Source organism: Zophobas morio, unplaced genomic scaffold (assembly GCF_036711695.1).
Source record: "Zophobas morio isolate AGI-343-1 ecotype UQ-CSIRO unplaced genomic scaffold, CSIRO_AGI_Zmor_V1 ptg000014l, whole genome shotgun sequence".
Taxonomy (NCBI): Eukaryota; Metazoa; Arthropoda; class Insecta; order Coleoptera; family Tenebrionidae; genus Zophobas; species Zophobas morio.
In genome coordinates, this window is record NW_026972119.1 from 11940756 (window position 1) to 11967486 (window position 26731).

The 26731-nt window shown below is 32.1% G+C and overlaps 2 protein-coding genes across 2 annotated transcripts in view; one reads left to right on the top strand and one right to left on the bottom strand.

Moving 5' to 3' along the window:
* Nucleotides 1-26731, top strand: part of LOC135129280 (serum response factor homolog) — a 122996-nt gene that overhangs the window by 47182 nt on the left and 49083 nt on the right. Inside the window, exon 2 of the mRNA XM_064056439.1 lies at nt 1748-1999. Coding sequence (XP_063912509.1) covers nt 1748-1999 — 252 coding nt within the window. The remainder of the gene's footprint in view (nt 1-1747; nt 2000-26731) is intronic.
* LOC135129279 (uncharacterized) lies at nt 14546-17731 on the bottom strand. The gene is made up of 3 exons (XM_064056438.1): nt 17624-17731; nt 17102-17382; nt 14546-15042 (listed from the first exon to the last, which is right to left on the bottom strand). The coding sequence occupies exons 1-3, from the start codon at nt 17707-17709 to the stop codon at nt 14981-14983; spliced, it is 429 nt and encodes a 142-aa protein (XP_063912508.1). The 5' UTR covers nt 17710-17731; the 3' UTR covers nt 14546-14980.

Below are 26731 nucleotides of genomic sequence, written 5' to 3' on the forward strand. Positions count from 1 at the left end.
ATGTGTTGTATTTCATGTATCCTTTTCGTAACTGTCTGTATATCACGTACAAATGTAATTCTTCCTATTGATGATTATTTAATAATAATAATAATAATAATAATAAATAATATACCCAGTTATACAAAATTGAATGATCAATCTAAAACTACAGAATTAAAAACAAAAGAATTTATACATACGGACCATAAATGAGATGGCTGCGAGCAAAGGGACAAACCACCAGAGCAATAATGCAGTGGAACCTCCCGTCGGAATGATTAACCTTCAAGTGGCTAACCGTACTGTATAAAAGGGTTAATTTTCCTTCAAATTCACGCATATCTATCGGCGTCTGTACCGGACATTAGATTTACAACGAAAAGGTCATACCATTACAAATTCAGTTTTTTGGAAAACAGTTCCGAGAGAACAGTAATAAGTATTATTAATGATTGATTGTACCCAGCGTTAATTTAAGCTTTAGTTACTTTTAAACTAGGTAACCTGTAACTGTAACCTAACCCAAACTAAAGTTAGTTACCTAAATTGTTAATGTATAATTTTGTATAGAGTGCAATGAATCGGCATTTAGACAACAATGAGCAGAAATTTTGTTGTATAATTCTCTGATGAAGTTGATTTGCGACTTATTTTTTTTTTAACTACTTGTTTGAAGTGACCAAACGAAAGGATTTTATTTAAGTATTGATTTAACTAGTAAAAAAAAAAGGATTCGTAAAGTTCCAGTTTCGGACAATTATCTACAATTCCTATAACTAAACCCATAATTTTTGAAAATCTTTGCGACAATATCATTAATTTTTAATCGAATGAAACTTCAAGTTTTTGAATGGATCGTTACGTTTAATTAATGTAACAGTATAAGAAAAAATCTCGAAAAAGACCTTTCTAGTGTAGTGCACACATTTGTGGCCAAAATTTTATGGTTTTCTGCGTATTTTCGGGTTTCTCAGGTGCCGAAAAGGATAGAAAACAGACGAAAGCTCATTTAAAAAAAATAAGTCGATTCAGTATATCGTAAATACGTCAAGACGTCCAGAATCGTCAAAACAAATCGCAATATGGCTCAGAATTAGTAAATTTCGATAAAAGTATGATTTCTAGCTAAAATGTGATGGTTTTCTATGTGTTATCGAACTTATTAAAGAACAGATATAGAAGTGGGTCCAAATCGAACCCTTGCGGGACTCTAGAACTAGATCTAATAACCTTCGTAATAAAACCTCGATTAAGCAGATACGATTTAAACAAGTCCAGTGAAGATTTATAAAATCCATAACACAATTCGTGAATATGTACATAGTGATCAATTTTAACAACAGCTTTTTGGAAATCCGACTATATAGTATCAACTGGTTGTTTTTAGTCGATGGCTTCAGAGATATTATATTCTGTAAAACATGTCAAGTTGCTTAATAATAAAATAGGGTAGAAATTCTTGACTTCAGTTAGATCTCCTTTCTTGAGAATAGGACAGATTACTGTTTTCTAGCAACCTTCCGGAAAAGTTGAGGTACCGATTATTAAATTAAATAAGTTATGCAAACGGTTTTATAAATATGTGAGCATAAGCTTTGAGAAGAAAGGATGGAATTCCATCTAGTCTTCTAGTTAAAGAATTTTTGCATGATGAGGTTCGCTAGAACCTCCTCTTCTAGTTCCATATTTCCCTAAATAATCCATGTAACTTCGATTAATTTTATTTACTTATTTAAATCCATAATTTTTTTTCTTGTTGCTGCAGGCATACGAGCTGTCGACGTTGACCGGGACGCAAGTCATGCTCCTGGTGGCGTCCGAGACCGGCCACGTGTACACGTTCGCAACCCGAAAGCTTCAGCCCATGATAACCAGCGAGGCCGGCAAGGCGCTGATCCAGACCTGCTTGAACTCCCCGGATCCTCCGGCGGGCTCCGCTTCCGGAGACCAGCGAATGTCGGCCACCGGATTCGAGGAGACGGAACTCACCTACAACATCAGCGACGAGGACTCCAAAGTAAGACAAATGGTGTACGGTTCACCGCATACACACACGCACGCCCATTCTCTGAGTAGTCAGGGTCACTATTCGCACCTAGAGCAAAGCCACCTGGGCCTCGGGGGCTCCCCGCAGCACGGGGGCTACTCGCAGGCCTGCCCCAGCCCGCTGCCGCCCCCGCACCAGGGCTACGGACACCCGCAACACCCGCATTCGCACTCGCATATGCCCCATTCTCATCCTCAACGGTAGGCGGATGGGACGCGTCCCTAGGGATGATCTTAGTCATGATTTAGCTTATTGTTATCACGTTCGGGACGACGCGCCGAGGACAAACGTTTCTGATACCAAAGTCTGGCGAAAACGGCGGTTTGGACTGTTTTGGCTGCCTCGGGGGACGCTGATCGGGTTTCAAAGTATCGGGACGACGTTTGCTTGGTTGATTGGGTGGAGGTACGATGGGAATTTGATGGAGATTGAAACTGATGGCGAGATACAGAAGCTGCAAAAATGTTCTAACCCGAAATTACTATTCCTTTCTTTAATTAAAAACACTCTATTTTTCGATTTGGATTAAAGGAAAGAGTTATAGTGAACATTATAAAGGTTTTGATTGAGTAAAATCTGTGATAATATTTGCAATATATCGAACATTCGTTGTTTTGATGGAGTTTTCAGTCTTGAGGGTTAAATAAGTGTAACAGGAACGCCTTGCTTTCGTTTTTAGTAAATATCATAGACAAGAAGAGAATCACTTTTGCAGCTTACTGTACAGGGTCGTTATGGGATTCTCAATCTTTATTGCATTCCCATGGTACTTTTATGCATATATTATACATACCATAAATGCCAGATCATTTTAGTTCCGAGTCTATGATACTTACAACACTAACAGCATTTATTTAATAGTTATGAAAAAGGAGACAAACAATGTACACACAAAAAGATGCAAGAAAAATCCTTAAATTATAGTAATTTAAAGAATTTTTCAGGCAATTCTGAAAGAAACGGTTTAAAAAAAAAGCTACTACTTTTAAGTACTTGATGGTTCGGCCGTATCAGTGGAACTTTATAATTTTTTTTGGCACTTTTAATTTTAAGTTAACAAAAAAATTAATGCGGAACATCCTTTTCATGATCAGTACTAATGGTTACACCGTAAAAGCGATAAATAAAAGAGATCGTGACGTCGATGCCTCCGTTGAGCACGTTGTAGATTACAAATACCTATGCAGCGTAAGTCATCACATCATTAGCTTTTTTTAAGTTTGTGCAAGTTTAAAAAACTTTATATTTGGATTCGCCACCTTCCTGAAGAAAAAATTGTATTTTTTAATCAATAAAAAAGTTTTTTGCATTTCTGTCAAGAGAATACCAAGAATCGTGTATTAACATTCAAACGAGTATTTTTGACTTCACACGTTTACTTAATAAATTTGAGCAGCTACACAGTCTGTGATTCGTATTTTTTATCCCACGTCCAAAAGGTAGCTGTTACGATCAAGATTTTTCTTTCTGGAAATACTTGAAAGTAAAATTTTAGCACATACTGCAAAATAAAAAGTCAAAATTTTATATATCTCCAGGGCCAGGTCTAATTGTACGTAAAAGACGCAACTGTGTCAGCTAAGTTAATCACAATACAAATAATTTAAACATTACGTTTCTTTAGAAGACAAAAGTTGGAAATATGTGGTCTTAGAATTAGTTTTTTAATAATTTAAATTTCGATATTTTCAAAAAATAATATTAAAAATTTGTAAAAGATAGATATCACTCGGCATAAATAACCATCAAATTAGACAAATTATTATTATTATTATTATTTTTCAAAATAATTGTTTATACCTGGTGTCCCAGGTTATTTGTTGCACTTTAATATCTCACTTACTTGAAAAGACATATGTTTTAAATTTAGAATAATTAATTAACATACAGAAATCGAAAAATGAATTTGCTATTTTGATTTTGCTGCTAACGACATCAACTTCTTTATTTCGAATGAAAAAAGGGTTAAATTTAATGAATAAGTATTTTTTTATGAGCGATTTAGCACATTCGTGTGAATTTTTTAATTTTTTACAAATTAAGTCACTTAATTGAAACGTTATCTCACTTAAAAATGCATTGAAATGTGAAAAGTACACTGTTACACTTAAAAAGTATATTACATTCCAATTGTAAAAAATAATGTCATGTCCGGAAATTCTGGCCCCTATGCAATTTTGCAGTGTATTTTTTTTATCAAATGATTAGTCAGTTTTAAAATTTTGTCTTTCGAATGTATTGATATATTTTGACTAAACTGGCATCTCGTAGTTTAAAAAATTTAGAGCAATTACCAAACAAATTTATACGAAATATGCCAGAGAAACAATAAAATGTATTGTATTTGGCACACTTTAGCTTGAGAAAAGAAGTTGTAGTAATTGCCGGAAAATTTTGAGATGATCAAACCCTAGAAATATACAACTTTATAGATTTTAGAAATTTAATGAAACCATTTTTTTGGAAGATAAAACTAGCGACTTTTTTTTTTAGTAATCTATATTTTGAGGTTATATTTAAAATTTTCAAAAAATGCAACGAAAAATTTGTAAAATAACAAAGACGTCATTCAGAATAAATGTCTCATAAATCAAAATAGACAATTTTATATACATATATCTTTTTCTTTAAACATTTTAAAAATTTAAAAATGCATTGAAGAGTGAAAAACTGTTACAATTAAAGATATGTTTTACATTTCACTAAAAAAAAAGAAAAATAATGTAATGTTCGGAAATTGTAGCCCCTATACAATGTTGCAGTGTACTCATGCTACGGATTTTTTTAGTCAAATAGCTGTTATAAGTTTTAAAATTTTGTTTTTTTTTTGACAAATTTTTATATTACAACTAAACTAGGACGTCAAAGTTAAAAAAATTTAGACCTTTTTGTTAAACAGATTCATATCTAATATTATACCAGTGAAAAAATAAAAAAATATTCTATTTGGCAATTTGGAGCAATTCCAAAATATTCTGTTTGGGAAAAGAACTTGTTGTAATTTTCGGCAAAATTAAAGGTCTCAGAAAGCTAAAACTATACAGATTTATTTTTAAGCTAAAAATGGCCAATATATGTACAATTTTTTTTTGTAGTAATTAATATTTTGAAGTTTAAAAATTTCTAAAAAAGACAATTAAAAATTTCTAAAATAGATAAGAAAGATGTAACTTAGAATAAATAACCGTAAAATTAGACAACTTTATATATAAATTTTTCAAAATGATTGTACCGGGTGTCCCAGGTTACTGTTGCAGTGTAATATCTCACTTATTTGAAAAGAGATATGTTTGAAATTTAGAATAATTAATTAACACACAGAAATCTATAAAATACATCTACTAATAACATGATACTACCTTTGGTTTTGCCACAAATGACAGACATTTTTTTTATTTCGAAAAAAAGGTATGATTTTTAATGTTAATGTTAATAAAGTTTAATGAAAAGTTCATTTTTTATCAGCGATCTTTCCGATATGTACGTATTTTTTTAACATTTTAAAACACTTAAATGAAACAGTATCTCATAGAAAAATGCAATAAAAAGTGAAAAAATACACTGTTACACTTAAAAATATGTTTTACATTTCGCTTGTAAAAAAAATAATGTAATGTGAAATTCTGGCACCTTAGATATGCAGTTTTGCAGTTTTCCATGTTATGAATTTTTTTAAAACCATATGGCTGTAGTAAGTTTTAAAATTTTGTTTCTTGAAAAATTGCTATATTTCGACTGAACTAGGATGTCGCAGTTTAAAAAATTTAGATTATACAAAAATGTCAATCAAAATAAATAACTATGCAATTTTTCAGTGTACCTACTCATTTTATGGATTTTTTTAAGTCAAATGTGTAGTAAGTTAACATTTTATTTTTTGAATTTACCAATAAAATTGATATTAAATGTTACAGCAGTGAAAAAAATTAAAAAAGTATTGTATGTAGCACTCGTGTAAAACATATCACATTTTTCTTGGGAAAAGAAGTTTTAGTAATTTCTGGAAAAATTGGAGGAAATATTAAAGTAGAAATATTAAATCAAACGAATTACGTATCAAATGCTACAACATGAAAAAAAACAACGAAAATTTAAGTTAAAGAGTTAAAAAACATACTATATTCTATTTGCAAAAAGTTGATGTCATTTCTGAAAAAAAATCAAAGACGGTGTAATGCTAATAGTATATTCTTTTTATAGATCTCTGTGTATTAACACTTCTCAATTTTAAACATCTTTGGACACGAATGTGATATTACAGTGGAACAGATAAACTGGGACACCCAGTATATAAACGGTTTTATTTTAACAACTTATAACTTTTTTAATTGATTGATTGGAAACTCATGTTTTATGTCATAACCATTATTTTCGATTTTACCGTGAATTTCAATTTAATTTTTACAAATTTTTAAGTCTAAATATAAATTTATCACATACGTCGCGTCATGTCATAATACAGTGATTTGTTTTGCCGGACCAAGATTTCGTTCCATTGGTATAAATTTAGTTTTGTTGGTTTTAAACAGCACATGTTGTCACTTTGTTGACTAAATATATTCAACATTAACGTCTACAGAGAAGTTAAAGGAAGTTTAAATTATTATGGATGCTACTAAGATGTAATATACAAATAAATATGCACAAACAAATTCTTATGCTTGAATAAACGTACACAGTGTTAAAACAGTAGCTTACCACATTTACATAGTTATTTACAAAGTTAAAGGAGCTTTAAGGTATGCGAGGTTGTACTTGACGTCATAGCGACATCCAACCAATTTGGGATGTGGAACCTAGAACGCAATAAAATTGTTGTTCCTGCTGTATCCAAGTAGACATTAAAAGCAAGTACTGAATTCGCCTGTATATAACAAAAGTACGAAAAGAAATTCTTGTTTTAGAAAATTGTGAAGGTGTATAGCTTCCAATTAACGTTCCAGTAATATATTTAAATTTTATTTTTATGACAGCAGTCGTTCCGAGATTTTTTTAATTCGTTTTTGTGTATTAGCTTATGCAAATTCACTTTGGCTCCTCTAAAAACAAAAAAAAAAAAAAAGAAAAATTGTATGTTTGGATTAACCTGCTTGCTTGTTTATGGTGCTACGAATCTAAAAATGTGTCTAACAAATTAAGCCATTCTTACGTGGGGCCATAGCGGCGCAAAGAATTACCAGGTGTGTCGGATTTTATATACAGTATGGACGTTATTTTCCGTTCATAAATATATTTTATAAATAATGTGACGTTGATTTCGTGTAGATTACATCGTACATGTGTCTGCTGGGTAGGGCTGTCTAGTAAGAATAATCAAAGTGATACACATCGACATATTAAGGAAGTCACATAGTTGCCATAAAAATTTGAATTATAAACGTTGTAATTTATGCAAATCAGCAAATCGGAGTGATTTTAGTGTAGCCTCGGGTCCTCCAGGCGGCAAGACTAGCTGTCTATATTAATTTAAAGTAAATTGGATCCGAAATGGTGGCATCATTGAATCGTATTTACGACAAACTGAATTAAAATGAAATCTTGTCTCGTTTAAAAGCACTGGGAAAATATATCGACTTCTGATATGGCCGCGAGTCAGATCTCAATAATTTACGAAGACTTTATAACACGTTACCTATTACCCGAGCGCATTCAACTGGTAATTTCGCGATGTCAGATTTCCTCGTGACTCCTTATCATACGAATCCTTAGGCTCTCATTCACCCGTTTCGCACATTTGTGTACTTTGTTGTTTAACGTTTTCATTACTCGGGTGCCCCAAAGCCAGGAAATTTAATATCGCAAACGTCCAAACATAAATCTCGGCGCAACGAAGGTTTCGAAATTTCGTTTCGGTATTTTTCTAGGCCTGTATTACGCCCATAACAAACATATGTTCGCATCGTTAACCGTTACGTGTATTCTTAACCCGAGGCAGATGAAAGAGTTCCGATCGGCGAAGAGACGAAAACGACGCGTCGAGACGCCGGCCCGGAAGAAACCAAAGCGACATACAACTTTTCACACTCGGCGCGTCGATGGACTCCTTTTGTATCAAAAAAAGTGAACGATGACCGACTTATCTTGAATAATTCATCCTCGAGCAGACCTCACGCATCGGGACGGACGTGAGATTTATTCGTTTTCCCATCGATGGGTCAGTAGTCCGGGAGCGGAGGTTCCGAAATGGGACTTGGTATTGCTGTGGTGCACGGCGGAAAAGTGTCCCTTCCGACAGAGTGAAAAGAACTTGTTTAAAAAATTTAAATACTAATCTCCGAATTGAGAGCATTATTTCAGTTGATGGTACTACTTTCAGCTTGATAGAGTATATGGTTTCTGTTTTACAGAAATTTAAGTTTATGAGAAATTTTCCGATATTGTTTGGTGCTAAAATGCTTACAAAAAAAATTGTAAGCGAAGCGTCTACCGATTATAATAATAATTTATTTATTATTATTTTAATTATTATTAATGCGACTGCCAACCCCAAAAAATGGAATAAATGAAATTTGTGTCGCTGTTTCAAATATAGAACTAATTTTTTTTAAGTGTCAGATTTAGTGACAATTGTGTCTAATTTCAGTTTAAATGAAATTACACTGAAGAAATTTATGTTCTTGATAACCAGACAAATTGTTTCATGCAAGTTTGTTAAAAGAAGGAAACAATTCATTTAGAAATTAGCGCGACAATTTAATGGTTGTGGTGAAATCGTGACCGACACTTTTTGTTGTTGATCGCACTGGACACAAAATTTAAATTAAATTGAACGACTTTAACGAACCCAAGACGAATAGTTTTTTATCAATTGTCAAAATAGGGCCAACTTCATCGATAAAAAAAATATCAAAAAAATCGTGGTTTAATGTATTAAATTTACAACTTTGTTCAAGAACACGATTTTCAGCCTACAATGTGTATATTTCATGTACAACCTGATGTAATGTCGATATTTTGTAATAACAAAAATCTTGGAATCAATTTAAGGAGACAATCTTTGCAAAGATTAACGAAATTTTAGCATATATTCCGGGTAAATTGACAAAAACAAATTCCGGTCCGTTTTAAACTCCTGGTTAAATGAAGACAAATTAGTTAAATTAAAAAATTGTTATTAAATATCTTTTATGAAAACAAGCTTAATTATGCAGAAGACTGACAGCAGAAAAATAAATTTAATTCAGCAAAACTTTCGTTCAGGAATTATCTATAATTATTTTTTAAGTAAAGCTAAATTTTACCAAACGAAAATTTTAAATTGGGAAATTGTTTATACACAGGTGTCCCAGTTAAAATTCCACGGCCCTATATTTTGTGAACGGATAGAGATATTGAAATTTTGTGAACGCCATTGTTTTTAATTTGAAGGGGAAAGCACCCACACTTTATTTTTTTATTAACTAAAAATTAAGTAAATATCTAAGTTTTGTACATCATTATAATCGCAATTTAACGTTCTATCCGAATGTTAAATTTCCCTTTTAAAAACAAACATGACAAATTGTGCACAGTCGATGAACAGCAGGAAATAGTTTTAAATCAACATAATTGTCTTTCAGAAATTGTAATAATTAATTTTTTAAGTGAAGTTAAATTGTATGAAACTTAATTTTTAAACTGAGAATTTATATTTTAATATACAGGTGTCCCAGTTAAAATTCCGCGGCCCTATATTTTGTGAACGCATAGAGACTTTAAAATTTTGTAAACGCCATTGTTTTTAGCTTGAAGGGGAAAGCACCAACAGTTTATTTTATATTGAACAAGATCTATTTCAAAAACATTTATTTTACATGTTCGAACTGTCGAAAATGATGTTAAATCTCTGATTTCACCCAACTTTCATTTTTTAATGTTTATAAATTTTATTTTATTTTTATCATCTGAAAATTAAATAAATATCCAAGTTTTGTGTATTTGAATCACAATTTAACGGTCTATCAAAATCCGATAAATTTACCTTTTATAAAACAAACATGATAAATGGTGCACATTCGATGAACAGCAGCAAAATAAATTTAAATCAGCAAAACTTTCGTTCAGAAATTATAATAATTAATTTTTTAAGAGAAGTTAAATTGTTCCAAAAGAAAATTTTAAACTGAGAAATTATTAATATACAGGTGTCCCAGTTAAAACTCCGTGGCCCTGTATCTTGAGAACGAATAGAAATGTTGAAAGGGAAAGCACTCACACTTTATTTTATAATCAACAAGATCTGTTTCAAAAACAGTTATTTTAGCACATGTTCGAACTGTCGCAAAATGATAACTTTCAGTTTATAATGTTTATAAATTTTGTTGTTTTTGTCGTCGTTATAATCACAATTTAAACGTGTATCAAAAATCCGATAAATTTAGCTTTTATGAAAACAAACATGATAAATTGGGCAGCAGAAAAATAAATTTAAATCAACAAAACTTTCATTCAGAAATCAGAAATTGTAATAATTAATTTTTAAGACAAGTTAAATTGTACCAAGTGAAAATTTTAAAGGTGGAAATTACTAATATACAGGTGTCCCAGTTAAAACTCCGTCACCTTACATCTTGAGAACGGATAAAGACATTGTAAAATGGTGTTAGTCCTTGATTTCACCCAACTTTAATTTTTTTATGTTCATAAATTTTAATTTTTATCAACTGATAATGAAATAAAAATCTAAATTTTGTGTTAAAAGAAATATATGTTGGAATTTTAAAAAAATATAAGTTTGCGCCAGAAGTATGTGTACTAAATTAAGCTTCTCCCTCAAGCTAAAAATAATGATGTACAGAATTTCAATATCTATGTCCATTCTCAAGATATAAGGCCGCGAAGTCTTAACTAGGACACCCTGTATAGAATCGTACTATGGCATCATTCGTAAACGAACAAGTGAAAGGGAAAATCTGATTGCACATTTACTTATTCTTTAAACATTTGGTACGTTTTAAATTTTTCAAAAAATGGATTTTACTAAAACCAAAAATTTTTTCTGGTTTCTTACGAAAATTTATAAATTAAAATAACAAAAAAGAAACGAAATATGTATAATGATATAAACTAAAGATAAACTCTAAATTAAAAAAATATATACAAATTCTAGAATAACATCAATTTAAATTTAAAAAATATGTAGTAAATATAATAGATAGTTGCAAAACTTTACTAAAAGTAATAAGAAAAATATCAAAACACATGACTAAAAATTGATATACAATTAATTACATCCGTAATGTGTTTAGTCTTAGTCGATATCCTATGAACCAGCCGAAATTTTGAATTTTGTGTCAGGTTTCTTTGGTGATGCATTCAACTTAATTTTTTAATGGGTCATCAGATACCTTTTGTAAATATTTAGTTTTAAAAATAGCACCTCGTAATAAAAGTTACATTTTGTATTTATTTCGTACGTGCAGTTACTCAGCGAAGTTATTCTATGTCAAGTTACTATTTGCGAACAAATTTTTTGTCAGGAACTATTAACATGAATATAATTCTATTGTAGATATTTGAAGTGCTATTTTTTGAGTTTTAATTTTGCATTTTATTTTGAAATCAGAAATAAACTCTCGAAAAAACTTCTAAGATATAACTTTTAACACGACTTAAATTTCAAAATACGCTGCTCTATATAGTTCTCATGAATTTTTATTTTAAGTTGCTGACCATATTTAAGACTGTTATTGAAAGTAAATAAGGTACGATTGACCTGTAGATAGAAAAAAATCTTGTTTTAATAAATGAAATCGTTCAAAATTTGAAACTTTTAGTTCAAGAAATTCAAAAATTGTATTTTTGACAATTTCGAAAAATACAAGGATTTCATTCCTCATACCAATATTTTTTAACAAAGAAACCATGCGTTCCATTAAATTGCAGGTAGTACTATTAGACAACTGTATTGTTAAGAACTGTTAAACTGTACCGGAAGCGATATTTTTCGGCACTTGCACCTCAGACCCACTTTTGCGTGCCATTTCTAAACAGCTGTTCCGGGAATCCGGAGCTAATACCGGGATTTTTACCTAACGGTAGATGGCGCGTGCCTATCCTGCCACACCGATTGGCATTACTTCCTGCGTCCGGAAACGGAAGTCTAGGTGCTGCGAGTGGTCCGTGCCTTGTAAACAGAGAATTGGCAGCTTGGTCAAACGGGAAATTTGTAAACTTTCCCCAGAATGACAAATTTTGAATTGTATACATTGCCGGTCCATTTTGAAATCAGTTTTGTGCAGTGGTTGGTTTTTGGGCTCCTGGTGACAAAGCGGTCTTTTGTATTCACAAAGAATCGTATAATTTATTTTACACCTGTAAGATAAGGTGTTTTTTGAAAGGGGCAAAGCTAGGTAGTGGAAGTGATTCTGGGTAGAATTCGACCAGCGACGGATGTGTGTGTATGCGACCCTTACGTTAGCGTCTTGTCTTGCATGATGGTGTTGTAGTTGTTGCTTTGTTTTACCATTGTCTCGCAGACTTATTTGCATCCCGACAGGGACGTGTTGAATAGATTTGAAATTTGAAATCGTTGCAGCCGTAGCCTTTGTTGGTAAAATGCCTAAATAAGGCCAGATGAATGTAATTATTAAGTTTTCCGTGTAACCCATATCAGCCCACACACCCTCGTGGGTGTTTTTGTTTCTGATCTATTCAAGGGTATCGCGAAACGAGAAAGAAGGGCCAGGAAGTGCGTACAATGCGAACTGATTAATCTCAGGGTATTTATAATTCCGTCGGAACGGCAGACCGAGGTCGACTTGCGATTCTCTGTATATATTTGGTAAATATTGTCCAGGTGATTTTGAGGTCCAGTTTTTATTTGTTTACGATTAGATCATGTTAGCAAAGCAATTACAGCCCACCTGTATTTAAAACATTTACGAAATCCCATTGGTCGAGTAAAAGTGTGCGTGTGGGAGGTGCACCCATCTGCGTTGGAGGCTTGCTTATTTTTAGGTCGTTGGCCCCCCCAGCAAATCCCAGATTTCACTTTTGAACCTACACATGGGGCGAACGCGCCTAGACCATCACCTAGGGGTGATTGAAATCCGGCCGTACAATGCGTATGGGAAAAAAAGAGCGAAAAAAGTCCCGTTGTTATCATCATTATTACTATTATCAAATAATGGTCCGGGCGAGGTGACGCGGCAGAAACGCGGACAATGAAAACCGCAGGTCAACAATGGGCAGTACAATGTTTGTTGTTAACCGCCTTTTAATTTGAGGACCTCTTTCGTTTCGACGCCCGGATGATTGGCGTAACAAAATGGGCAATTTTTTTTCAGTTATAGAATTTTCCCTTCGCGACGGCGAGCTTGATTACCGAGACAAGCCATAAATTTCGAATTTACTCGGCCAACAGGAGAATTTTCTCGGAATCTAATTATCTATGGTGATGTTAAAATTCCCCAAAAGTCACCGTTTTTCGGATTAGTGTGTCGCAGGTGGGACGAGAGAATTGTAGAAAATCGCAAGTTTCCTTGTCGGTGGGTGGCGACTTTTTAGCGTTCATTTACGTATCAGACACCATCAGAGTCACAACTCTAATTCTATTAATGTTTTCATTTTGTACAAAGTTTTAATATTTAATTTTTATGTAAAGTATTAAATTGTACATTCCAACGAAGTTGATCTGTTTTCGAAGGCGCACATTGTGCACTGTCCTTTTGCTAAATCGTTAAGTGCCATTTTGAACATCAGAATCTGTATTATCGCACGAAAATTTTTCACACAACATGAACATTATTTTAGGTTATGTTATGGCGTTGTAGCTATAATGAATTTTAATTATCATCTAGTCCATGTAGAATAAGCGTCTTGTTCAAAATGGTAAATAATTTTAAGTTAGGTATTTATTATTTTATATTATGTTTTATTCGATATAATATTTATCTTAATTTTGTGATGTATAAAGCAAACTAAAAATACTGAATGTGTGCCTTAGGACCGATTGTAACTAGTTAGTTTTAATTGGAAGCATGTTTTTTTAGATCGATATTTATGGTTGTTATTATTTATTTTTAGGTTTTTGTTTTTAATACAAAATAAATCATGTTATTTTCTGAATACGAAATATTGTAACCTTGTATTGTCTACGTGCCTCGACAGTTTTATACATATGGTAATAGAGAGAGTGGTATACAGATGATGCGGGGTTGCAAACTTTTTGCTTGGCATGTTTTTTCTTTGTAAGGAGAGTGGCATGCGAAAAATTTCGAGATTATTTTACTGACTGTGTAATGCCAGTGTGTCGATTGCATCGTACTTGTTCCGTAAATGTGATAATAAACATGTTTTTAATGTAATGTGCCCTTTTGTATCGGAGTTATCTGTCTCTCTTGGACTCGACGAAAAAATGAGATCGATCTATATAGGAAATGTCATAATTTTCTCACGATGAATTAATGCATTACGGTGAAATGTTAGTCGATAATTAATCACTCGACAACTTTGTGATCTTGTCTCCGTACTCGTTCGATTCGCAAAAATCGCACACGAGAAAACAAACGGGAATGGGAAAAGGACAAAATACGGTTGTCACTTAATCGATTTATTGGTAAGAGTTCCGTACATAATTATTAAAGCCATGTCTCAGCCTAATCGTACAAGATTGAGCAGCATCAAAATTTATGACTACTTAAAAACTATCAAACGCCTAATTAAAATTTGTAATTAGTATCTTAGACTAAAGTAACATTATCAGAGTTGTCAATCATACATCAATACGAAATTATAATTACAAATATGACTATACCTAGCGGAGCTAACGGGGAGATAAAGGCGATTTAAATTTAAAAGTATAAAAGATCAAAGTCAGACATCGATCAAACATCGTTCGCTATCTGAAATCTGTAGCCGGTCGCTCGTCTCGTTTTATTTTCCGGCTACCGAAATCGTCTTAGCCTAACTATACAATACATTAAACTTTAATATGGCACCGTAGAAACTAAACGTTACGACTTAATGATGTTACGCTCCTTTGACGAGTTCTTCACACCTGATGTCCAACGGTGTTTGGGCGTCGCCCACGTCTGCAACAGAAAACAGGAATCAACTGATTATTCACCATCTAGCGCATAATCGTGCCGCTACTGGAATTAGTCGCTCTCGAACCGATCTCTCCAATTAACGTCGTCGTTCTCCTCTCAAAATCAAAAAGTCCACACCTGTAAGCTCCCGCATGCAAATGTTTAAGTAAATACTCTATTAATTTAAATGCGAAAAGTTAATTTTTCGATAAAAGTCGTGTACGCCTCCAGCGCGACTACCAACAGCTGGCCCCCATCACCTTGATCGAAAATAATTTTTGGCCGATTCATAAAAATATCGCAATTTCGGTATTTAAATATTCATAAAATTGGCCGAGTTTCGCTCGAAATGCACAGGATATTTTCAGCGACTAATTGAGGATCGAATTTCAAAAATTACCGCATGGGCAGATGTTCGATGAAATGGTTCAAGTTTAGTCCTACGCGAGTTTGTTTAATGTTTTGCAATGATCGGGCCAGTCTATGTTGTAATTACTTTGTAGAGCAATAAACGGTAACGAGATGTAACGAGATCCGTCGGGGATTTGGTTAGACGAGTAAATTTAATGGAGGAAAATCGCTCCTCGGTAAAAGTTGCGCTGATCCTTGAAAGCTCACAGTCGTAAAGAGTAATGAAATCGCATTACTAAACAAACGGGGGGATTTGTTCGAGGGCCAACTTAAGGCACAGTTACACTAGTTTGGAGCTGCCGGATCGGCCCGGGTACAATAAATCGTTGTTAGGGTCAAGCCTCGATCAACGCGGAATGCGTTGTAGTGTTTACACTGTCGAAAAAACAGATATCGTAAAACGATCTGTATGATTTATAGCCATTCAAATCAGGTCGGCCAACAACGGACTAGTGTATTTAGACCTTTGACGTTGACTTATTGAAAAAAAATCGTGGATTAATTACCACGGGTTTCAGATTTAGTGCCAAATTTTGAAAAATGACAACTCCAGTCAAAACTAATTTTACAAATTTTGTTACAGTCAGAACGACAAAATTTTTTTACTTTTCACTAAAATAATTAATGGAATATCTTGAATATGGTGAGAAAACAAAAAATCAAAATCGCTGTAAATTAAATGTTGCTACATAGCTTCAAAAGAGAATAATTTCGAATTCTCAGTTGGCATAATTGGTGTAAAACAGATTATAGATCGCGTTCGTGTAATATCAATTTAGCGTTACGTAATCACCCTTTAGATAAAATTCACGGCAAAATTTAATTAGGATGCGGCCTAAATTACAGACAATTAAATTCATTTGAGGACGCGGTGCTTTAGTTATTGCTGCCTTTCTTAATACCACCCAATTAAACCCGCATGGGTCTGATTAATTGAAAATTTATTATTGAATTGGCGTTTTTTCTCTGAAAGTGTTACAAGTCCGGTTCCAAATTGAAAAAATGAGAAAAACTGCCTTTTGAAATGAAAATAAAATGAGAGACATGAGTTAAAAGTTACAAGTGCGATAAAAAATGGAGTTATTGGTTTCAAAATACGTTAACAATTTTTTTCGTTTGGACGATATTATAATTTCTCGAAAAATTTTATAAACCGAGTCTAGTTGGGCTGGCCGAGATGTAATGATCGCAGTCTTTGTGTTGGCGTTCGTAATAAAAAATTTAATGAATAGACATTTCAGACCCGAGGAACGCTCGCAGCAGCATCGGGAGCACCAGTTTCATATATTATTTTTTCGACAGCCTATGACTAATTGGCCCGTGTCAGTTATAAATTACCGTGTATGTAATTTTGCAATCAGCTTAACGAACGATACGACGCGATAATTTACCACCGGGGCGTCAAGAGCATAAAACGTTTGATTGCATTCATTTTCGTTCCATCATAAAACCAAGATTGTTGTTAACACCAAGACATTACGCACGCTCGTAATTGACTCCGAACATAAAACACTGTCGATACTCGGAATAAATTCGCGTCCAACTAGGCCGATAATCGCGGAAAACGAAAAGCGCGCACCGAAGCCAAGGGAGACAATTCAAAAATAAGGCACGTAATTATCATAAATATCAAAATGTCATGCGATACTACCTTTGAGTCCGTCCGCTCGTGATTTTCGACATCTACGCTGGCGCTGACCGAGTTGGCTTTGTGGGAGAGTGGGGGAACGGGAGGTCACACCTGTTCGCGTTTCACCCCCTTGTGGGGTAGTTGTCCCTTTTTTCGGGCCGGCGATGGGTCCATGGGGTTGTTTTCGCCCGGCGACAGCCCCAGATGGGTCGATCTCGGGCCCAGAAGAGCCGCCGCCGCCGCTACAGCCCTTTTCGCAAGCAGGTGGCTCCGGGTCGATGGACGCAATAGCGCCGCGCTCTCTGTAAAAGTGTGAATCACATATGTTGGGATTTTGCGTTTTTTGCGCCTTTCGGCATGAAAGTCGAACCCGCCGGCTGCCCCCAGCCGCCCCAAGAACCCCAACCGACACACTGGTATTTTTTCGAAAATCGCCCTCCATGGAGGGCGCGGCAAAAATTTTGGCGAAAGCGAAAAAGCAGCATGCGATTCTCCAAGTTAGGTTTTTTGTTTTTTGCGAGAAGGCAGAATGGCGGTACTTACGTTTGGCGGCTGCAGGACGTCTTGGACGGAGCGCAAGAAGCACGAGCGACGATCGCCGAAGAACTGGGGTCCCTCAGAGTCCCCATGAGTCACGGAGTCGGTCGGCGGCGACCGGAGCCGAGCAAACGCCATACATGGTCCATACATGGGCACCATTCCATATATGGGTCGTGTATTGTTGCAAAATACTGGCTACTGGGCTTGGACGGGATAGAAGAGCAAAAAAATATAGAGTCGGCACGTGCTATTGTTTTCTGCTGCGGCTCATTTCGAGAGGAATGATAGGCGCACGGCGCAATTTAACGATTGCGGGAATTCGATGGGACTTTTTATGGTGGGCACTTTTTCGACCGATCAAATTTATCTCGGAATGGGCTTGAAATCAAATTCGACGATTTATACGAGACGATAGTGATATTTTTACGGGCGGCGTCTGCCGATTTTTATTTTATTACGTCGCTTGGGACTCTGCTTAAATCTGATCTTTAGCTCCTTGGGTTGAAATTTACGACATATGTTGGCAGCGGATTGCGAGTGAAATGTGTTCTTTTGTTGAAATCGAAGTGGATTGGCACAATGCATTTTTAAACTGTTTGATTTTTCAAGTTTCGATCATTTTCAACAGATGACAAATCAAGTTTGTGCGCAGTCTGTCTAAATTGTACAATAATTATTCAGTTAGACGAACGTTTTCAGCCACATACTGTTTTTATTTACAGCATTTTAGCAAATAAAATTCTGAACAGATTTTATTGCACATTACGTATTTATTCATTTTCAGACATTACGTAATTACTCTCTTTTTTCTGGCTTGATGTTTGTTAAAACCAAAACTCCGTTATTTAATGGAATAATTTGCTTGCGTTTGAACTTTTCATCAATGCATATTTTGGCTGACCTAACTGTAGCAACTTTATAATTTGTAACCGGCTTCGTTTGCCATGTTATTACATAATTAAATTACACTGTTTTATTTAAGGTACTTTAGAAAATCGCTGATAATTACCATCCTGTTATGAAAGTTTGTAGTCAGTACGTTTATTTCCTTTTCTAAAACACTCATTATTCGGGTTTATTTATTTTTTGGTGACCGGTTTCGGCCATCTTCAGGTCTTTACAAATTAACAACAGTTGTCAAAATTAAAAATATACTTAACATAACACATCGACATTGAAAAATTGAAAAAAACTACTCTCGAATGCCTTTTGCAATTTAGAGTACGTTTTTTCAGTTCGGAAACAAAATAAACGATTAACTAAAAAGTAGGTACTCTAGAAAGTTCAGTAAATGATAAATTATAAGTTTGATTTTGATTTGAAATTTTATTGAACGTTTTGAAAATTTTAGCGCCTTCATTTGTTTAATTGTAATTTTACTTTTTATGTGTATTTTAAAAATGAAAAAACGAGTAGTAGTACAAAATAGTGGTTTCAAAATAACTTCCAGAATTTTTGTTTGCCGCTTTTATAATTTTAATTGATGGCAGCATTTTAAGTCAAAATTTCATTTATCTTCACAGCCTAGAAATATTATTAAAAAATTAGTCAAAGGTTATTTCGACAGAACTTCGCTCGTCTTTGAAGTACAGTTCGAAAAATGCCGCTTTGTTAAAAAATGATAAAATTTGACTCTGCGATTTTTTTTTCTTTGTTTTTAAGTAACTGGAAAAATGTAACCAATTTCTTAGTACTCCAACTGATTACATTTATACTTCAAAAGAATTCGACTATTAGCACGTTCAGATTATAAGCATGTGCGGTTAAAAGAAAATGAAACGCAGACAGGACTGATTAATTAATCAAACACGTCACTCCTTTTTTTCCAAAAACACTCAAAAATTTGAAGAACACTTTGTCGGTAAAATTGTAGGATGACGGCAAAATTTGATTAATAATTTACCATAAGTATTGTCAATAGCCTTAAAATATTTGCAAGATTTCGCAGCATTCGGTTTTTATAATTTCAAGTTAAATTATTATAAAACCTAGTTATACAATTTTAATTTTTTTCACAAAAATCTGTATTTCAAGGGTAAAAACTCAATACGGATCCATACATACATATAATTTAAAGAACATTTATTCGGCAAAATTGTCAAATGACGTCATCATTTTTTAGGGGGATATAAACGAAAACAATTTTTATTAAAAAGTCTTGCAATTTTCAGAGCGATAGTTGCTAAGATAAGACTGATTTTGGCAAATAGCATACCTTCTAAGAAAATAGAGGGCGGGTGGGCGGGGCTAGTATTTATTTTATTAACATAAGACTGATGTTGGCGAATGACATACCCTTTTAGAAAATAAAGCGCGGATGGGCGGAGCTAGTACTTGCTAAGATGAGACTGATGTTGGCGAATTACATACCCTCTAAGAAAATAAAGGGTGGGTGGGCGGTGTTAGTATTTGCCAAGATAATAATATACATATTAATAATAATGAATAATTAAATTATTTTACCGTTTTTCGCGGTTATTTGAAGATCTTGTGCGAAAATTGCTTCAGATTGTTAATTTGCATAAAATTCTCAATAAGCCAGCAACTGTTTCAATTCACATAAAACCCATTTTAAAATATTTTGGAAATTATTTTTCCCGTTGTCCACAATTATTTAACAAATTGTCACGAAAATGACTTTAAGTCGATAATCCACTGAACATTTCCTATGAGTGAGTAGTTATTTCTGTTGGAATAGGGACATTTTTAGCATTATTTTGGAAAATTTTTGGAAATTATTTTCTCGTGTTCTGCGGCTATTGCAAAATGGCTTCAGACTGGTATTGCGATTTCAAAGTTAAATTGAAAATACAAGTTTTGAATTTTTTCCCAAAATTTTTTATATCTAGGGTAAAAACCCAACACGGATTCATAAATCACACATGCAGGACTGAGTAGTTCCATAAAATTGAAAGAACATTTTTTCGACCAAATAGTAAAATTACGTCATCACTTTTTTGAGAGGGCATAAACGAAAAATTTTGATTACTTATTTACCATTCTTACGATAACTTAACTTTTAGAGCATTGGATTTGCAATCTGTTATACAATTTTGATTTTTTCCCAAAAATTTGGATGTCTAGATTAAAAACTCAACACGGTTTCATAAACCACATGTGCAGGAATATCATATTCAATAAAATAATAATAATATTTACAAATGTAAATTTTGGGGATGACGTCATTTTATTGTCGTTGGGGATGATTATCCAAATTTTAGTTACGATATTTCTAATACACATAAAATTTTACAATAATCTATTATCTGTAGGAAGTAAAAAGTAAAAATCTTCAAAACCTTATTAATTCGAAATAGTTTCGTTTAATTTTGTTGTTTAGCTGTATTGAGTGTTCAAATAATTTTTACTTCTTGAGCGAAAGTTAAAGGAAGCATTTTGTAATAGTCCGTCTGTCGGTCTGTCGTTTCCGTATGTCGTCTGTTGGTTCATTGGCGACTATTTTGGAAATGACACAGTTGTCTAAAAATTGCAATTGTGTTGAAGTGTTTTGAGTTACTTAAGTTTTACGCAAGTTTGTTGTTATTAGTAATTATCTCTGAAACTAAGGTCTACAGCTACATTTACCAATAAATTTAAGAAACACAAGTTTTAGAGTTCACTCCTTTAAAAACAATCATGCTAGTCCATACACAATTAAACGCTCTAAATTAGAATAATCATATAATTTGACGTGATTCAAATATAAGTAGTTCAAAATTTACCACCAGTTATAATAATAATCGGACTAAAATACGTAAACTATTTTGTGTATTGTGTAAACAGTTCTTTTAACTTGACTTTTTTATTTACTCGACCAAAGCCCATTCTTTTAGCTTGTTTGTGTCAATTTTAAATACCTTATGAAGACATTAACATAAAATGTGGTATTAATATGGAAATTAATTTGAATAATTAAAACAAGACATTTAAAATTCCTGTTCGAATTTTAATTATTGTCAACTTCCGATCAAGTCGTGCCTGAATAGGCTAGTTAAAGGTAGCATTTAATGTTATATATTTGTTTATTAGAGAAATTGAAACCAGTTTTTACTTTTTTTTTTGAATAAGTATAATGAAATAAGTAAGTTTTTAAAAGGACGAGCAAGTGGGTCATTCTCTTTTACTTTTATTTTTTCGTCAGTTTTTGAGATATAACCTTTATTCTTTGCAATTGTATTAGAAGCTGCATTAACGATTTAACAATTTTACGTATTTTGAAACTAATTATATTGTTTTTGCATTAATTTTTCTACGTTTAAACTTGGACAATACTTCTTGAAAATACTTTTAGAAATTGCGTGGTTAATTGTAAGCCAAGAATTTTAACTAAAATTCTCCGGGATTAAACCGCTATGTAAAAATAATCCTTACGACCACAGCTTATAAATAAATTTGTCAATGTAGGCGTCTACATTGATTTTTGACCCTTAAATATGAATCTCTCGTCTAAGTATCAATAAATAAAAGCTACATATTTTTTTAAGAACTTGCCACAAGTAGTTGTTATTCCTCCGCGACTATTGTTATCAAGATAAAGTCATGTTTTTTTCTATCCATGTTTTATTTTGAAAATAAATAATTGAATTTGACTTGCAAATTAAGATGATTTTACGACATCCGATGTCTCGAAAATCCATTAAAATACCGTAAAATTTTAATAAAACCCGTCTCGCGAGCGTGGAAGGAGGTTAAATCAACACCTTTCCTCAGTCCGGTCGTTGTTGGTTTAAACAACAAACGACAATGATACCAACTGCAGCAAAATTGCCCATATTTGGCTCGACTCCACCCACCGACCGTCCATGTGCACGCCATCGCCATTTTTGCTCCTGCGACTCCGGTCCCCGGAATCGTCGCTAGCTCAAACTTTCATACGTAATTGTAGAGTTCGCGGCGACTGCAGAAATTGGTTGCGGTTCCAGAAAAAGCGGAAATGTATCGGCCCGGAATTCTTGTTTCGCAGGTCCAGGAGTTTTTTGTGAGTGTAGTGGCTGCGAAAAAAATATTTTCGCTGATTTTTAAAATTTGCCGAAGCCAAACACATTATTTTCACTCGTGAAATTCAGTAAATAACACACTATTAAACACGGAAACCGTAATTAACAATGTTTATGATGAGTATGTACTTTTTAAACGCAGTTCTCGACATTCTTCGACAACAACTTTGTGGTTTCTGAGGATATTATTGGGTCAAAGTTCCTTGAACAAAATTATGCAGAAAATGACGCATTGTAATTTGTATTTAATTTGTATTATTTGATGACAATTTTGAAATTCATCTGACATAGGTTCTTTATGTGTGGTTTAATCATTCATCATTTAATCTTAATCTTGGGATCGCAAGACATTATTCATCTGTTTGTTCCATTCAGAAATTTAATGACGTCATCTAAAAGTTATTAAATCAATATTAATTAAAACATATGCCTTAAGATCCGGTGTTGTGGTCTTAGGTTTAGTAATCCAACTGTATTGTTAATTTTACGCGCATGGGTTACTAAAAAAAAATTACAATTTGTGTATCTTAAAAAATATGTATTGTGAAATTATTTGTAACTAGTGAATTTTTTTGAAGAAAAAACGACACCTGATGGTCCAGTGGTCAGGATACCCGTTGGCACAAAAAATTAGATGAAGGTTGTTTGAACCGAAGTTCCCCCGCCTCTGCAGTACAGTCCAACAAATCCCACTTCTTTGAAAAATAAAAAAAAAAGATTTTTGTTTTCTAATAACATAACCTCTATAAAAATATATAAAAGCCAGTGGCGTAAATAACACTCCCACAACATTTTTTAGTTGAATTTTTCATTCAGATTTTCAAGTTTAAATTTTCAATTTTTCAGTTTTTCGACTTTTGACTGTTTCAATTTTCAGATTTTCTAATTTTTCGATTCCAAACTTTCGATTTTCGTTTTTCATTTTGAGTTTTTCAATTTTTCGTTTCTTCAATATTTAGATTTTGCATTTTTTGATTCCTTAATTTTTTTATTCTTTCGAATTTTTGATTTGCGATTTTTCGTTTCTTTCTTTTTTAAAATGTTTCCTTTTTTCATTTTTTTTTTGTTTCTCCAAGTTTACAACATGCAACCCTTCGAGCTTTCAATTTAAAATTTTTCAGTTTTTCGATTTTCCCGTTTTTGGATATCCAATTTTTAGATTTTGCAATTTTTTGATTTTTCAACTTTTCATTTTTTCAATTTCTCAGTTTGTAATTTTTGGTTTCGGTTTTTTATTTTCTTTAGTTTTCGAATTTCTCAGTTTTTCATTTTTGTTTTTTATTTTATCTTTTTTCAATAAGAAATTTTTTAATTTTTGGATTTTTCGATTAGCAACTTTTCGGTTTTCAATTTGTGATTTTTCAATTTTTAGATTTTTTTATTTTTCGTTTTTTTTGTTTTGAAATTTTTTTAGTTTTCATTTCAAATCTATAATAATTATAATGAAAAAAGCACAGTTATTCAATTTTACGATTTTAGAATTTTACATCTTTCAAATTTTACTAGTTTTTAAAACTTTTTCATTTATTCGATTTTTCAATTTGTCGGTTTTTAATATTTCAATTTCCTGGTATTTAATTGTTCAATTTTACAGTGGATTATTGGATTTTCCAATTTTTCGAATCGTGTGGTTTTTTCTTCTTTCTAATTTTTCGGTTCATTAATTTTCTTTGGATTATTCGTTTCTTCAGTTCTTCAATTTGGAATTTTTTGATTTTCCACCTTTTCAGTTTGCAATTTTTCGTTTTTTTCAGCTTTTCGATTTTTCAGTTTTTTCTGATTTTTTGGTTTTTCGGTTTTTAGATTTTTCAACTTTTCTAATAAAAAATTTGGAAAATTGTAAGATTAAGCTAAGAAAAAATTATAACAGGAAAAAGTATAAAATGAAAACAGCAAAATCTAAAAATTGGAAATCAAGAACTTGAAAAATTGCAGAAACGAAAAATTGAAAAACCGAAAAATTAAAATCTGTGGAACGTAAAATTCGAAAAAGAGCAAAATCAAAAAAACGAAATAGTGTAAAATCGAAATATTGAAAATTAAAGAAATCGGAAAATCGGATAATTGAGAAATCCGGAATTTGCAAAATTGAAACATTTAAAAATTGCAAAACCGAATAATCGAAAAGGCAAAGTTATAAAGTCGAAATAAATATTGAAAGAATACAGGAAATGAAACATTGTATCATAAAATCGAGAAATTGAAAAATAAAATAACGGGAAAATGAAAAAGAACTTTAAAAATTGAGGAAACGAAAAATTGAAAAATCGAAAAATGAAAAATTATTATTTCGGAGAAAAGGGAAAACGAAACATTGTGATATCAAAAAATTGTTCGAAGGTAAATAAATCCAGATTTTTCCCAAAAAAAGATTTGATTTTGCGAATTTTTTTTTTTTCAAGATAACTATTATAAATTTTCACTTTTTCAATTACTGGATTTTTGATTTATTCGATTTTTAAATTTTCAAATTCTCGATATTTAATTTCATCGATTGAATCTAAACAATTGGAAAAATTGCGAAATTGTAGAACTAAAAAACCAGAAATAAAAAAACAAAACAGTATGAAATGAAAATTTTGAAAAATCTAAAAATTGGAAATCAAGAACTTGACAAATTGAAGAAACGAAAAATTAAAAAATCCAAAAATTGCAAAATTGAGAAATTTAAAATTTGGAAAATCGAAGATTGAAAATTTGAAAAAAATGAATAAAGGAAAAATTATAAAATCCAAAGAAACATTGAAACAATAAAGGAAATGAAAAATAAAAATCGAGAACTTGAAAAATGAAAAACTTTGAAACTGAAAAATCGAAAAATGATAAATTGTAATATCGAAAAATTGCAGAATTGAAAACAAAGATAAAACATGTTATCAAAAGATTGTAATATCAAAAAAAAGGGGAAAACGAAAAATTGTGATGTCAAAAAATTTGCCCAAGTAAAGCCGGGATTTTTTGAAAACTTGTAAGGTGCATTTTATTTTTTTAAAATAAAAAATTTATAAAATCCGAAGATTAAAAACTAAGAAATAATCCAAAAATTGCAAAATTGAGAAATTTAAAATTTGGAAAATTGAGGAATTGAAAAATCAAAGATTGAAAATTTGAAAAAAATGAATAAAGGAAAAATTATAAAATCCAAAGAAACATGGAAACAAAGGAAATGAAAAATAAAAATCAAGAACTTGAAAAATGAAAAACTTTGAAACTGAAAAATCGAAAAATGATATATTCTAATATCGAAAAATTGCAAAATTGAAAAGAAAGATAAAACATGTTATCAAAAGATTGTAATATCAAAAAAAGAGAATAACGAAAAATTGTGATGTCAAAAATTGGTCCAAGTAAAATCGGAATTTTTCGAAAAATTGTAAGGTTTGATTTTGTGGATTTTATTTTTTTATTAAAAAAAAAACCCGAAAATTAAAAATTAAGAAATAATCCAAAAATTGCAAAATTGAGAAATTTAAAATTTGGAAAATCCAGGAATTGAAAAATCAAAGATTGAAAATTTGAAAAAAATGAATAAAGGATAAATTATAAAATCCAAAGAAACATTGGAACAATAAAGGAAACGAAAAATAAAAATCAGGAACTTGAAAAATTTAAAACTTTGAAACTGAAAAATTGTAATATCGAAAAATTGCAAAACTGAAAAAACGTATAAAACATGATATCAAAAGATTGTAATATCAAAGAAAAGAGAATAACGAAAAATTGTGGGGTCAAAAAATTGGTCGAGGTAAAATCAGGATTTTTCGAAAAATTGTAAGATTTGATTTTGTGAATTTTATTTTTTTATTATAACCATTATAAGATAAAATAAAAGTATCTATGCAACATTGAAGTAAATGTTTAGAAGCATGCTACACATTTGTTTCAAGTGAGTCTTCCCATTATAAAATTTTGTGATGACGTCACGAACATTTTTTCAAGGACGCGTAGACCAATTTGGATTGATGCGATTTTTAATTTTTGGATTTGTCGATTTTACAACCTTTCGAAATAAAAATATGCAAAAATATGCAGAACTATAAAAGTAGAAAATAAAAAATGAGAAAACGGAAAAGTATAAAATGAAAACTTTGAATAATCTAGAAATTCGAAATCA

What these genes read in the sequence shown, in the direction of transcription:
- LOC135129279 (XM_064056438.1), bottom strand. Translation starts at nt 17,709, where the DNA reads ATGGGGACTCTGAGGGACCCCAGTTCTTCGGCGATCGTCGCTCGTGCT. An exon ending in ACGTCCTGCAGCCGCCAAAC is followed by an intron (nt 17,383 to 17,623) that starts GTAAGTACCGCC and finishes ACACTTTTACAG; the next exon opens with AGAGCGCGGCGCTATTGCGT. An exon ending in ACGAGCGGACGGACTCAAAG is followed by an intron (nt 15,043 to 17,101) that starts GTAGTATCGCAT and finishes TTTCTGTTGCAG; the next exon opens with ACGTGGGCGACGCCCAAACA.